Genomic DNA, 15,976 nt, shown 5'->3' with positions numbered 1-15,976 from the left:
AACATATTCTTAAGGAGAGGGTTTGTGTTTGTTTTTCAATTGGTATTTTATATTGGCATAATATAGAATTTTCAATTATATAATTTATAATGTTTCAGAGTATTTACTAAGAAAACATGATCACTATTATAGATAGAAATGCAACATTTTATTGTGAGCCTGCTTTGCAATGACATTCTAAAAATTAGAAGTTAATTGAGGAGGCCTTCTTTATCGCCAGTAAGTTTCTTGGCCTAAGTGCTTCCCGTAAAATGTGCCCTGAAACCTTCTGGCAAGCAACAGATCACTGGAAAGATGGTAAAATGAAAGTCTCTCAAACCTTTTTCTTGATTCTGCAGGAAAACTAGATGTTTCTGCTCACTTCCAAACTGAAGTTATAGGTCTGAGTAAAGAACAAGGTATATCTAAGTGGAATCTGTCTTGAACATTAGAAGGTGAATTTTGCAAGTACTTGAACAACTTGGCTGTTGAAGTTTACATACTATCATTTTAGTCTTCAGCTCATATTTTAAGCCTTACTGTAAATCATGCTTTTGGGTGGGTCTACCTGGGCACAAGGAAGTCAGCCCTGAGAGTCTGCTGTTTTAACTGGGTTTTACCCAGCTTCATTAGGCAATCTGCCTAATACTGGATTTCCTAACCCAAGGCAGCATTCAAGGAGCTTAATTTATCAGCATACTTTAGGGACTTATTCCCTAGATGTACACCACTGAAGCAATCTTGAATGAAAAGCTTGCAGGGTTTGGGTGTCGTGGCCACACCATAATGTGAACAAGTTGCTTTGAGTTGCTATCAATTTCAATTTCTGTTACTATATTGGTTGTTGGTGAAAATAATAAAATACTTAGTCCTGACCAAAAAAAAAAAAAAAAAAAAAAAGAAATGCAACATTTTTCTATAGTCATATCATTCAACTTTTTGAACTATGGCCAAATTAAATGCCAAAAATCATACAGGAATCTATCCTTTAAAGTTATCTTTCGTTGATTGACCAGGTTTACAACTTTCTTTAGCTCACCATTTATGTGTGTATGCATGCAAGTATGTATACGTACATGTGTATATATAATATCATAACCTCTAAGTAACCAAGGGCATTGTCCTAGAATTTTCTTAACCCCAAAATGGAACATTTCAGCTTTCCAAAAAGTTATAGTTAACTGAAGAAGATCATATTATAATACCATATTACTTAACAAAAAAAGATAAACTTGAATGATAAACAACTATTAGCATTTATGAGAATAATCCTTTCATTTCTAGTCTAATAGAATACTGAAATAAACTAAATGGTATTATCCCCAAATACATTTCCCAGCCATTAAATTTTATTTTATTTTTCAAGAATATCATTAAAATACTCTCAAATAATACATTCTCAATGTAATTTATTTTTCTATTATTCAAATATTTCTTTTTTGCTTAAAGTGCCTATGTCCCTACGGGGAAATAAACATGAATTCCATTTGTAGCCTGTATCAGACTCAACGAGCTATCAGTGAATTTGATCAATGCAAATTCCCTAAATGTGACAGCATCACAGGGTGATGCTATAGGGCTTGTACAAAAAGATATTCTTTTTGATCCAAAACAATGTTTTCCTTTCATTTGAGATGTGGTCCCAAGCTATGTCTGGTTTTGTATTCAGATTCACTAGTGATATTAATGTGTATTCATGTTCTGGAAACTCCACTTGTGAGTGGTTCTACCATTTCAGACTAGGAAGAGGTTACAGACTGGGAAGAGGTTTCCTCCTAGTATGTATTGTGAAACTTAATGAGTGTAAAGCAGTTGGTGAGTGCCAGATGAAAGGCACTATAGTGGGTAAGTACCAAAAAAATTATACAAGCATTGCACAATGTGTCATCTCAGCTGTTTTTGCTGATGAAATTGCAGGTAATTATCCCTTATTGTGGAGTTCCTCTGGAGAAAGGTCTAAAGTAGGATTGGTCTTACTTAGAACCTGGAACTGTACCTCAGTGAAACTTGTTGGTTTGGTTAAAAATTACTTTTTAACTCCAACTCCAGTGAATAAATGAAAGTTTCTGATAACAACTAAACGAGCTAAGTAAGAATTGAGGCATTAAATATATGCACAGTTTACATTTTATAACATTATTTCCAGATGTGCTCAAGACAGTGAGGTAGATAACGTTTATCTATAGGGTGAGTTCTAATCAACTGATTATGTTGTAAGGAGGGCAATGATGAATAGGATTCTGAGCCCACAGCAAGAGTCTTCAGGGAAAAGCAAGATGAGAAATTCGCCTGACTTTTACGGCAGTGAAAACAGACAGCTATAGCAAAAGTGTGTCGCAAAGTTCATGCCTGGTGTAAGCCATAATTATTATCGTTAAGGCAGAAGAGAATAATGATATTCCCACACATATTGAGGAAAATGCCTAGGGAAAAGGGGCACCCCATCCTGCCCAATCAGGTTCAGTTCTGTAACTACAAACATAACATAGATTTAGTTGGATTGTTCCCTAAAAAGTGGCTTATCTGAAACTAAACTATTAAATTCTATTAAGCCACTGTTTGGTCACTAGCTGTTTGGTTAAATTTAAACTGCTTTTCTTCATAACACAGCAGAGACAGCTTAAATATCTTCTGGGAAAATATTTTTTAGGGGTTGGTTTAATTTCTAATCGAACTCTGAAGGCGCCTTTGGGCTTCAGAAAATTTAAAACTACAGAATTACCTTGTTCTTTCCTGGGGTCAATTAACTGGGCAGATTCTTTGCATTCCATCTGAAGCTTACTAGCTCTTGCATTTTAGCTAAAGTTTCATTTTCTCACTCAGTGTTGAAAACCTATCTCATTGTGCAACAGAAGCCAAGTAAGAACCTCAGGCACATTGAGCTGAACGGACCTTGGCGCCATCCCCAAATGCTGATGTGCAGAAGATCCCAGTTTCACTCTTCTCCCTTTCATAATCCCTGAAAGGAAGTGTAGGAAGTATGCCAAGTTGTTATTCAACTCTAGTAGTTAATCAAGCATTACCTGGGCACTTCTGAAACTCTCCAGCCTCTAAAATGAGAGTAAAAGCAGAGAGAACACAGGGTGGAAACTACTTAATCAAGAAGGCTCCCAGGAAAAGTGGGGATCACATGGCCATTCTCAGGCCCCAGTTCCTCTCCAAACTCCTGAAGGTCAGCAAAAAACCGAATCTCAGTCATGATCATTATTTTTAATGTAACACCTCACCACTTTCTCACGGACCCTGATATATACTAATTCACTTTTGTTAAGTAGGACTTTCTAAAAACCTAATTTCAGTGTACCTCAGAACAGATGACTCACTGCTGACCCCGCTACATTTTCTCTACTTAGGCTTTAAGTATACAAATAGGGCAACCTACTAGAGTACAGAAAAATTGTTTATGATTTAAGAGAATGTGGGGTTGGCATAGAGCAACAAGTGCAGGGAGTGACTCGTTTGCTTTCCTCACCTGCAAAAAGGAGGGGACTCAGCACATGTCATAGATGACTTTGCCAAAATCTTTCTCCTTTTTAAACTTAGGAGAGAAAAAAAAAAGGATGCCTCGTTTTTTGCTACCACTGATGAGAGTTCTCCCTTGCCCCAGAGTTAAAATGATCAACCTATGAAAATTGGAGGGTTGGGCTTTTGTTGTTGTTGTTAAAGGCCTGAATGAGGTGATACCTTAATGCTTACAGCTGAGAAGCAGGTCAGTCAGGTTCCTGGGCGCTCTGTTACACAAGCAAGATACAGCCAGCCCCACCTAATTTTGTTTCCCTGGCACTCTGTTGCTCAGTGCCACACTGTCACACTTAACCCATCTGTTTTCTCTAATGCACGACGGATTCATTTCAGACAGGACAGCTGTGATATTTCAGTTCCTGATTGTAAATACCTCCTAGACCTGAAGGTAAGTTTGTGCTGGGTTACTTAGGTCTCTCTCTCTTTCTTTCTCTTTCTACTTTCTCTTTTTCCATTATTTACCAAGAGAATCACAGTGGTCTCAACTTTCCACAGAACAGCCTGGCAAGTAGCTATGGCAATCCTTGTAAAGACAAGTAGTTGTTTTATTAAGTAATTACTTTCCAAATGAGTATTTGCACTTTTAAATGAGTCAGCTTTAAAAATTACTGCCAAATTTGCTAGGTTACAGAACCAGCAGAAGAGTTAAATAAAAGCCTTATTTAAAACATATGTGATTATGAAATAGAATTTCCTTAAGTCAGATCTTAGTACAGGTTTCAAAATGTTTAAAGTGAAGTGGCAGCATGAATATAAATTGAATCTTAGATTTAAATTATGCATTTGTGCTGAAAGGTTTTTAACTTTATGTATTAGAAGTTTTTGCTTTAAGTATTGTAATAGTTTTGGGGAAAAAATCTTCTAATAAAATAGATTAGAAGCTTTTATACATCTTTTTCAAAGGTTTTCTTAATTAAAAAGTTGGCAAACTGTTATACAGTACATATAATTATTTAGCATGATATGTGTACATGTCTTCCTCACATTGGAAATCTAAAAGGTTAACATGAGTTACTACAAAAAACATCCCATGAAACGAAAATGTGGTAAAGTTTCTTAAAATTATTTTCATTTTGTGGTTATATAAGACCCTTTTTTATTAAAGGAATGCTGATTTCCATTTATTCACTTTCTATTTAATCTGTAGAGGCTGTTCCTATAGACAGTGAAATAGGATATAGAAGGCTGGAAACCCTATGCTTGAAAATTTTGATCTAGAATATTTCTTTCAGAGACACATTTTCTTTGTAAGCTTGATGCTGTCACTAATTGTTTAAGTATTGAAGTTTATTCCTGAAAACTCCCAAGGTAGCAGGTAGTATGACAAACGGTGTATTTTTCATGTATCTCAGTAGCTTAAGTCTTTTAACCTCAATGATGTTCTCAGACTTCTGATTTTTTTTTTTCTTGGAAGAAAGCCATTCTTTTCTTTTTTGTTTCTTTTTATGACAAATAAAAGTAAGATGAGAGGACTAAGTTTCTCAGGTACAATCCTTTTTCTAGTTGGTTACCCTTCCAAATCCCCTCCTAAAAGAGGCATTTTTAGAAGCATGTCTTATGTTCTCACTTACTGTTGTGTTTAGAAAAATAAAAATATTGTATAAGATTGGAAAAAGACACTCAGAGTAACACTCAAGTTCTTCCTGAGATGTTAGCTATATGGCAGATAGAGTTTTCTTTGACAGACAAACAAAAACCATCTGTCTTAATTTGTAGCCTAAGATCTGTAAGAAATGATCAAATGTAACTTGGAGAAAAGGAAGCCCAATGTATATTCATTAGTGATTTTACTATAGAAACGTGCTTTTATACTATGCCTGCTGTGTACCTGAACTGATGATTCTATTTAGGATTTCTGATTTTGATTCTGTTTAGAATGAATAGCATTTCTTTGCCCTTACATGGGTTAATTACCTGACATAAACCAGGACATCTTCTTTCCAAAGCTTGGTATAAAAATAAGTATGACTTACTTTCAACAGAGAGGCTTGACAGAATAATGACTTTCTGCATTTATGAGGAAGCAAACATATGGACAGTGAATGCGGGTTTGCTTCCCTACTGATCAGAGGTGTTTTTTGTTTTTATTTTTTCTCATCACTTTCTGCAGCCCTTCATACAAAAGTAGTAATGTGAAACCACCTTCCAGTGTCAATAACAAAGAATGTGAAAGTCGTGTTCACTCTCCCTGTGTAGAGGAGTTCTTTAAAAACAGTGACACTATGATAGAATATTTTTAAACCAGCTACATTTTAGAAACAATAAAAATATTTTAATATATACAGGAAAATTTAGAATCTGTATTTAAAATATCACAAAGGAACTGGAAATCCTCTTTGCTTTCTCTGTTCACTTTATAGTAATTCTACCATTAGAAGTTTTTCAAGTTTATGATGATCCTAACCTTGTTTCTATTTTATATCATTAAAATTCCTCTTAGGAGCTACCACCCAGGTGCAAAAATAGGCAATGATCAGGAGGTGAAATCATGTTACCTGGTTCTTCTGATTTCTCTCCCTCTGCAATTCTACTTTTCTTTCATCCCACCTTCTTCTGTCTGCCCCCACAGTGCACCTGGTTGACAGATGAACTTGGGTACACTCAGGCATACCATACAGCTTTATAAAACAAGTATATAACATAGAGTTAGAAATTTGAACTCCAGGAAAGAGGCTAAAAGGAAACCACTGTATGTACGTGTGTGTGTGTGTGTGTGTGTGTGTATCTACATATCATTAGTCAATAAAGTGAATTCTGTTGTTTCTGTTCCACCTTTCCTGTAACATTGAACCATCAAGGGGATCTCTCCTTCCTTTACCCAGCTTTTGATTGTAACATATATATATATATATGTATACACACACACACACACACACACACACACACACACACACATACACACATATATTTGTTGCCCTCTGGAGTTGCTGTCCCACCTCTGTTAGGCTTTTGTTGCTTGCAGTGTGCTTTGTTCAATTTGGCATGAGGTAAAACTTAAGCTGAATCTCCTGGACCATGCTCCAGCAAAATTTCATGTCAGGGTTCTGAATAGTGAATAATTTCAATTCCTGGCTGCTTCTACAACTTTAAGATGAAAAGGAACTGAGTAAGTGGTATAACCTGGTTTTCCTAGAAGCCAGGTAGCAGAGGCAAACTTGTTCCCCACTACAATGTCAGGACAAACAGTCTTCACAAAAGCCTTATCTGTAGCTGTATTAATTTCTGAATAAGCTGTAAATATTTAATAGTATTCACAACATACTGAACTACCCCTCTCTTCCCTTTCTCTCCTTTTCCCAGGTGGTAAATTATAGACAGTAACAAACTGCTTGGCATTTTGGGGGTGTCGATACCCTAGGTTTTAAAGTTACAATCAAAAGCTGGGTAAAGGAAGGAGAGATCCCCTTGATGGTTAAATGTTACAGGAAAGGTGGAACAGAAACAACAGAATTCACTTTATTGACTAATGATATGTCGATTTTTATTACAGGTAGGGAATGAAAGCTCAATGCCATGTCTATCATGTAATATTATAAGAAAACTAGAACAGCTAAGGACATTCCCCCCACTCCACCCCCAAAAGAAGTGACCACTTTACTAGGCAGAGAAAATAGCAAAACACCTAGGTACAGAAAACAAATCAAATGACATAATAATATTAAAAGAGTGTCCAAGAACAATTAATGAATTAGATCACTTGCAATAGATAATGAAAAGGACTGTTAGGTTTGCTGTGACCTTTGCAGAGTACACAGGAGAGACATGTTTCTGAAAAGGTACATATAATTATTTTTAAACTAAATCGAATTATATTTTAAACGTGCTAGGTGAGGCATCAGTTTAAGTAAATGTTGGTGAACCACAGGTGCCAGAGATAATCATTCATGCTTTGTAAATGCTAATCTGTAAATTCCACAGTAAAATGTCAATCTAGAAACCGTATTTGTTATGATCTTCTTAAATTAAGAGCAAAACCATACTTAGTGTATTTAATGGATATTTTGAATATAAAAAGTCCTATATTTTCAGTGTTTTTAAAAAACGGAATTATAAACTGCTCTTCTTAAAATAATTAAATTTGGAAGGCTGTACTAAAAAAAAACGAATGATAGGAAGAAGTTCTAAAATGCAGTTGTGTACCAAATTCTATATTCCTTTGTAACTTATGTTACAAAGATGAGTACTTACTAACTTTATATCAGACATGTCAAGGTTTGAATCCCAACCCTATCTCTCTGTTACTAGCTGCATGTACTTGGACACACTGCTTATATTATTTATGCAACATTTCATCTGTAAAGTGGGATTACCAGGCCTTTCTTCATCATTTGTTTATTTTTGGTTAGCGTTAAATAGAAAACTTGTAAAGCAGCTGATGTCACAAATGCATATACAATCTAATTTTCTTGCTTGTAACAGAAAAGTGAATGAAATACAAATAAATAGAATGATCACAAATACAAACACCTATGTAATCACAATCAGGTTGAGAAATAAGGGTATCATCAGCACAAAAGGTCCTTCCATGCTCCACCCAATCAATTCTATCTGTTTACTTCCAGTAACAAAGCCCTTTCCTGACTTGTAGCATTGTAGTTTTTTGCCCGTTTTTGAACTTGATGTACATGAAATCACATAATACAACTGGTATTTTAAGCAGTGCATTATGTTTGTGATTATCATCCATGTTGTCGCATGAAGCACTAGCTTGTCAATTTTCACTATCTGAATATACCACAATTTATTATCCAATTTGTTACTAACGAACACTTATGTTTGAGGCTCTTATAAATAATGCCACTATGAATGTTCTCATATGTGTGCCTGCTTTTCAAGTAGACCTTTCTTAAGTGATAACCATAGGGCATGAAAGATTTTATGTATTATACGGAAGTATTATATGTATTATAGATATACTTAAGTTATATCATATGTGAGAAATCATTATGTAAAAGTGGACTTACAGCTTAAAACCAACACATAACTAGGGGGACTGTTTAGAAGCTCTTTAGATCCTAATGAAAATCAAAAAGAGAGCTGTTGAGAAATGACAGACAACACAGGAAGTAGGAAACAACAGTCGCACATCCTCCCTTTTCCTCTCTCAGTCAGCATGGAGGCTTTTAGTGAAAAATAAGATTCAATTCAAAGAACATGAAATCAGCACACAGATTTTATTGCCTGAGAAAAAATAGTCTAATTTTTTTTAAAAAAATAAATATTCTATTAAAAGCACTTCAAATTTTGGCCTTGAATGAGATTGGAGTACGTTGACTTGGCTTTGAATATTGCCTCTTCCGTTTACCAGCTTCTGTTACTAGCCACTCTGAGCTTCAGTTTTCTCATCTTTAAAATGGCCATAATACATTATATACATAATACAATCTATTCTTGCCGTATCAAGGGATTGTTGTAAGGATCAAGTAAGATGATACTGTAAACTTTGTAACTGAAAAGATGCTATAGAGATATTATTATATTTGACTATTAAACGGAGGTTAGCATCTATTAAGGTGTTTACTTTCAGTTACCTAAGTCAAACTATTCAGTCTTCAGAATGACACTCTGAAGTTAGGTTATTACAATGATGATAAAGCAACTGCTTATTATAATGGTTATTTTTCATGAGTTATTTGCGACAAAAGCTAGAATTTTAACATAAATCTGATTTCAAAACCTTTTCCCATATCATCCTATTTATATATTGTGTCACTTCCACACTTAAGAGGCAGAATGGTGTGCCTAGATTGGAGATCAGGACCCAATTTACAATTATCTAGCATATTTTTCCACATACACACCCAAACATATTCTTCTTTTATAAAATAAGAGAGTAAGATTAAAGAGTATCCTTAAAGCCAGAGGGCTTCTGAATCTCCCCAATTAAGGATTAAGTAGCAAGAAGGACATCATGAAGTGAGAAGTGTGAAAAAGGGATACATTCAAATTCAGATTCAAACTAGATATTAATAAAATCTATTCAAGGGCTTTCCTGACTAACTTTAAAAAACTAATATATGGTACATTTCATGTATAATCAGTAATGTCACATTCATAATAAATATTTCAAATATCATCTTTACAAAGAATGTATTTTCTTGAATAGATTGATATTCTATAGAATATCAGTAGAAATAGATATTCAGCCTGCTTTACACGGTCTATATTTACAATATTTTAAAAATTTTACTTAATAGTTTATATACATGTTTTAAATATACATGTGTGTGTGTGTGTTTATGGTTTTCTTCCAACTTTTCCCAAGCTAAACGATCTTTGAAATATATGTATGGCTTGAGATAGTTTTTGCATGGCATTTCCCTAGAAGGAAGGAAGGAAGGAAGGAAAGAAGGAAGGAAGGAAGGAAGGAAGGAAGGAAGGAAGGAAGGAAGATTACACAGAAAGCAGTATTCAGTGGCACTAGTTTAAGTACATAATCAAAAGTAAACAATTTTGGAATAAAAATATGATACTATTATCTCTATATTACATCTAGAATTTTATGACTTCAAAATATATAGATCCATTTAAAAACTCAGAATATTTTATTAAGTAATTCAAATGATGATTCTTTTCTTTCAGATTCCTTTAAAAAGAAACCCAGTATCAAAGAAGGCTACAATGTTCATCTTAGCCAAAATTCTGTTGATTTCAACTTTGTTTCATTCACTTCTACTGGGGAGCCATGGAGAAGAAAATCAAGATAAAAGCACAACACAAAGCATTGCAGAAGTTTTTAAAACCGTAGAAAATAAAACTATTTCTCTGGAAAGTAAAGCAAACTTAAACTCAGAAAAAGAAAATAGAACCACTTCAGATCTCAAGGCAAGTCATTCCCCTCCTTTGAATCTATCAAACAAAAGCCATGGAATCACAGATTTCTCCAGTAACTTGTCAGCAGAGCATTCTTCTGGCAGTGTAAAACCCACATCCAGCATTTCTACAAGTCCTCCTTTGATCCACAGCTTTGTTTCTAAATTGCCTTGGAATGCATCTATAGCAGATGAAGATCCTTTGCCCTTCTCAGCACATCCCAATGCTACACCTGCTCTATCTTCAGGAAAATTCATGTGGTCTTTGATCAGTGACACCACAAAAACTCCCGATAACAGTTCCATTACAGTAAGCATCCTCTCTTCAGAACCAGCTTCTACATCTGTGACCCCCTTGATAGTGGAACCAAGTGGATGGCTTACTACAAACAGTGATAGCTTTGCTGGGTTTACCCCCTATCAAGAAAAAACAACTCTACAGCCGACCTTAAAATTCACCAATAATTCAAAACTCTTTCCAAATACATCAGATCCCCAAAAAGGTAAATATAAATGGATTTAACTTTCCTTTTGTGTGAAATTGAAACTCCAAGTAAGTCAGGCAGATTAAGTCTAAGGAATACACTATGATAGAAAAACAGAAGAGGATACAATAGCACAGATGTTCTCACATTTGAGCGATGCTCATTATAGTCACTAGAAATAGTGAAGTGGTTTTAGGTCTTCAATGAACATATACTAGTCATTAGTCTATGGGAGTGTAAGGAGACAATGGGAAAAAATGTGAAGTTAGGTTAGGTCAAGAAAAGATGGCGAATGAAGCAATGGTATAGTTTTGAGATACTGGGTAACAATTTTCAATGAATCTTGAAAAGACTACCTGAAATTTCACATGTTCAAGTGAATACTGTATAACAGAACTTGAAAAATATATGTTTATGAGTTTAAAAAATTGAACAAAGTAAGTTAATTTGTAAATTATCTGTCACCATCACAAACAATTTATTATGTGGATATTTTTATGTTTCATTTAAGGATTATGTCAAGCTTTTCCAGTTTAAACATAAAAATGGTTTTATGCTTTTCCATAAAATGAAAAAAGATAACTAAGTTTTCTTTTTTCTGTTTTGTTCTTTTTAGATCAAATGTATTTCCCCCCTTTGAACTTCTTTTTTTAATAAACAGTTTGTTTTCTCCAAGAACTTACTTCCGGTGTGGCTTACTTAAGGATTACATTGATAATGTAAAAACCAAATCATATATACAAATTCCTATTTGAATGTTGTTGCCAGTGTGTAGGAAAAGTTTTAGATTCTGAAATCTAGGCTTTTTATAACACTATGATCAATATGTTGTATGTATAGACTCATTTCAGCTGTAATTTTAACATATCTCGACATTTATAAATGCTTTGATATGCCATTAGGAAGATTTTTTTAAAAATACTTCCTCTCTTTTGTCTATCTAAACCTAATATCCATCTTTAGAATACTGAGTACTTATTCCTACCATTGCTTTTTTATGCAAAGAAAACTTAGTTAACTTTTATTTTAGTAATTATTTTACTGTACCTCAAAATGAAAACGAATTTTTCTTAGAAATGAGATTTTATATAGAATTGGAGACCCTGCAAGACCCTTTGGCTACCTAATTAATGAGTATCTCAAGAAAAGAGAAGAAAAAAAGTAGAGAAAATATACTAAATTTTAGTTCAGAGAACATTTAGTTTATTGAAAACTTAGTCTTCAAATAAGATACTGACTGAGTGAAAAGAGTAATACAGTCAAATTTTGAACTCCCTTTAGCTCAGGTATAGACCACTTTTCTTGATGTGCAAGTAACTGAAGTTATCTTGCTTTGGTTTATTTGTTGTATTTGGAAATAACCTCTATTAGATACACTAATTTTTCCTTGTAGTGACTTCTTACAGTTTTTTTTTAAATTATTCATTTTCTATTACCCATTTACTCCTATTGGCTTTTAACCTTTGAATTATTTATAAAAACAAGTGCAAAGTTAATTTCATCATTAAAGTTATACACTGATACTAGATCTTAATGGAGTATATACACCCCATTTCAGTACTATTGATGTTAATAAGTAACTAGACACCATTAGTTATAAAGCTAAGACTTAGTAATATTTCAATGTAATTAAAAATCAGAAGTGTGGTTTTATCAACAAGTATGTTTGCTAATATATCCCAAATAGTACTTTATAAAACACACACACACACACACACACACACACACACACACACACACACGAACAGAGAGAGACAGAGAGAGAGAGAGAGAGCGAGAGAGCAAGAGAGCGAGAATGAAGCTCATCATTATCCAATTTAAAAATGTTAAACATTCTTTGGTATATGGAAAGTTCACATGTGTAGATTTTGGTTCTTTTAAGAATTATTTTATATTTCCTTATTTTATATTTTTTGTCCTGTAGAAAATAGAAATACAGGAATAGTATTCGGGGCCATTTTAGGTGCTATTCTGGGTGTCTCATTGCTTACTCTTGTTGGCTACTTGTTGTGTGGAAAAAGGAAAACGGATTCATTTTCTCATCGGCGACTTTATGACGACAGAAATGAACCAGGTAAAAGCTATTTTCAATTCTTCAGCTGGGCACAGTGTTTTTAATTAAATGAGGATGCCAATGTTTATTGTACTGCCTAGAAGGTAATTCCAAAAGAATTCATATGAATGAACAAACTAAAGACTTATTCTGATCCACTTTAACGTTTAACAAAGAACGAAACCAATGTAATTACAGACCTGTGAAATTTAAAAAAATTAGAACTGTTGCTCATTGCCTCAAAATTGATTTTAAATAATAATCAAAGAATCTAAAACGTGTATAAAATTGGAAGATAATGAATGTCATGACATTAGGAAAAAATGATCAGTTTTGTTAGCAAGTGACTGCAAAGCTATTCCTTGCCATTGTTAGATCACTAAGTAGCAGTAATTTGAACAAAGATTGATTCTAATTTGGAGCTCTTTTAAAGTTTAGAGATATAGCAGCCCTCCATTAATCATCTTAATGAGTCTCTAAAGTATCTAAAGTTTCACATTTAAATACATAAAGTCACGATATACCTTAATTCAGGAATTTTCCACTCATATGATGGAAAAGGCCAACCATAATATCTATGAATGAGAAATAGATATACTAAAAATAAATTTGTCAGTTTGTGCTTTATTAACATAATATCAACTTGATATTTAATCTAATGCCTGTTTGATCTGTAGTTTTATACTTCAGGGAAAAATAAAAACAAGAACTGTTTTCTGGTTTGCATAAAAGATGCTTGTCACCATAACAAATAGATAAGTGGTTTGGTGGGTCTCATTGATGAAGTCTTACTGAATTTAAGTTTTGATGACTTCAGATATGGCTGATATATTTCTTACATTCAGAATCAAATCTCTTAATTAGAAATGTAACTGAATTCTGATTATGGGCTTCTAGGAACTCATATAAAACAAAAAGTACCATTCCTCAAAATTAAAGAATAGGATTTATAACAGTGGTTTTCAAACAAACGTATTTTAACCTTATAATCTTGTCTTTACATGTAATCTCATGCAAAATCTCAATAAAAATTGATAAAATCTAAACTGCTGTGATAGAGGCATAAAGGAATAACTCAATCACAACAAATGTTTTACCCCTCAAAGACAGCCTTGAGATATCTCTCCCAAAGACCTAAGGTTCCTGGGAGCCCGATTTGTAAACAGATGGCTAAATGAATAAGTAGATAAGCAAATGATAGTAACTAAGTGAATAAATTACCATTTAATTAATAATTAGTCACTGCTTGTAGTTCCTTAAGATAGTAAGTCCAGTTTTTCTTTGAAACGTCAAGTTTTTCTTTGAAAGTGAATTCAAGATCGTTAGGAAATAACTCTTTGCTTAAAAACAAAACTAAACGTCCACATTAACAATCAGAAAACCTAAAGTACGTGGTAACTTGAATCAATTAGAAGAAAGCATAACCTCCCACAAATGTTTCTTTTTATCTCCTCCACCTTAAATGGGTTAGCCATCAAGATATTACGATATTTGGTAAAATATTAACATTAATTTAAAAATTACTGAATTCACTTAAAAATTTTATGCCAGAAGTGACAAATTATGAACATGTTGACAAGGCTCTGAAATCGCAAGATTCAAAAATCAATGAAGCATTGTCTACACTTATTTAGACAAGGTATTGATATACTAAACTGGTCTCTTCCTTCGTTCCTTTACTTTGAGTCCATCAACAATAAAATTTTGGAAGTAAAACTGTTCTCTTAGTCTTATAAAAAATGAAGCTTGAAAAACATCTACGTATTTAAAAATATTAAACTAAAATCTAAAAAGCCCTTTTAAAAATCCTTTTATTTCCTCACCTAGAATAATACCTGTAATTTAGTGAATGCCTGAACGTGAATCTTTCAGACTATCACTATGAAACAATATTATTTTGTTACTTTTTTAGTTCTGCGATTAGACAATGCACCGGAACCTTATGATGTGAGTTTTGGGAATTCTAGCTACTACAATCCAACTTTGAATGATTCAGCCATGCCAAAAAGTCAAGAAAATGCACATGATGGCATTCCTATGGATGACATACCTCCACTTCGTACTTCAGTATAAAACTAACAGGAAAAAGGCGTCAAACAGCAAGTGTCATCTACATCCTGGCCTTTTGACAAATTTATCTTCTAAAAAGTTACACAAGATTACCGTCATATGGATTTTGCCAAGGAGAATCATAATAGCAAGAGACCAGTAGCAAAGAAATGTAGACAGGATATATCATCCAAAAGTTTCCTTTCTTACCATTTTTGGCCATCCTGAAGCATTTTGTAGCCCTAGTTTGTATTTTAGTATTATTTTCCTATTAGAAAATATTTGTGAGATCAGGTAAAACTAAAAAATATTTCACCATGATAGCCCTGCCTGATAATTTAATAATAAAAATTATTCTACAAAAAATTTATAGAACTACATTTATTTTGGACATACACACACACGAAAATGAAGTTGACTCTTTACTGCTCTGCCTGAAGCCCTAGTGCCATAATTCAGGATTGGATTTTCTTAAAGGAAAATTGAAAGGGTGTTTTTTTTTGTTTTGTTTTGTTTTGTTTTGTTTTTAATTTTGACCTAAAGCTAAAAAGAGGACATGGCCCAGAGTTTCTATTACTGGGAAACTGAGGCAATAGAAATGAGAGACCTGTATTCTAGTACATTATGATTTTCTCGATCAGCATGCATATTTATGATCAGCCCCTTGAGCTGCCAAGCTGATAATGACAACAATCAATAGGGCAATGGCAAGAAAGCTGACCCAGGAAAGTAATAGTTTCTTTAAAAGTCTTCAAACGTCTGGGAATTTTAACTTAATACATCTTAGGCTTCAATTAATTGGGTGCCTTAAAAACTCAATGAGAATCACGGTAAAGAAAAAAAAAGTTAACCAAAGAATATACCTGTACATAATTTGTACAGTTTTAAGTTGTTAGATGGGAACAGGATTTTTTATGTATTATACATTATTATTCAATCATATATGGAATAGATTCTGCATCTCTAAGTGTACGAAGCATAGGCTAAAAAAAGATGAATGGAAATACCAAACATATAACTTTTTGCTGAGCATCACTTTCGTAAGCAATAATATAACCTTAATTTGGAGACTAGTA

The 15,976-nt window shown here is 33.5% G+C and overlaps 2 protein-coding genes across 4 annotated transcripts in view; one reads left to right on the top strand and one right to left on the bottom strand.

The window, feature by feature from the left end:
• Window positions 1-15,976, bottom strand: part of ANO3 (anoctamin 3) — a 434,237-nt gene that overhangs the window by 65,091 nt on the left and 353,170 nt on the right. The window lies entirely within an intron of this gene.
• Window positions 3,806-15,803, top strand: MUC15 (mucin 15, cell surface associated). The gene is made up of 4 exons (XM_010330441.2): window positions 3,806-3,889; window positions 10,084-10,816; window positions 12,723-12,872; window positions 14,764-15,803. Exons 2-4 carry the CDS (start codon window positions 10,123-10,125, stop codon window positions 14,922-14,924), a joined length of 1,005 nt encoding a protein of 334 aa, XP_010328743.1. The 5' UTR covers window positions 3,806-3,889; window positions 10,084-10,122; the 3' UTR covers window positions 14,925-15,803.

This window comes from Saimiri boliviensis, chromosome 6, assembly GCF_048565385.1.
Source record: "Saimiri boliviensis isolate mSaiBol1 chromosome 6, mSaiBol1.pri, whole genome shotgun sequence".
Taxonomy (NCBI): Eukaryota; Metazoa; Chordata; class Mammalia; order Primates; family Cebidae; genus Saimiri; species Saimiri boliviensis.
The sequence above is the reverse complement of the archived record's forward strand: the minus strand, read 5'-3'. Positions and strand labels throughout refer to the sequence as shown.

Coding starts and splice junctions, on each gene's coding strand:
- MUC15 (XM_010330441.2), top strand. CDS start 10,123: ATGTTCATCTTAGCCAAAATTCTGTTGATTTCAACTTTGTTTCATTCA. Junction 10,817..12,722: donor TACATCAGATCCCCAAAAAG/GTAAATATAAAT, acceptor TTTGTCCTGTAG/AAAATAGAAATACAGGAATA. Junction 12,873..14,763: donor TGACGACAGAAATGAACCAG/GTAAAAGCTATT, acceptor TTACTTTTTTAG/TTCTGCGATTAGACAATGCA.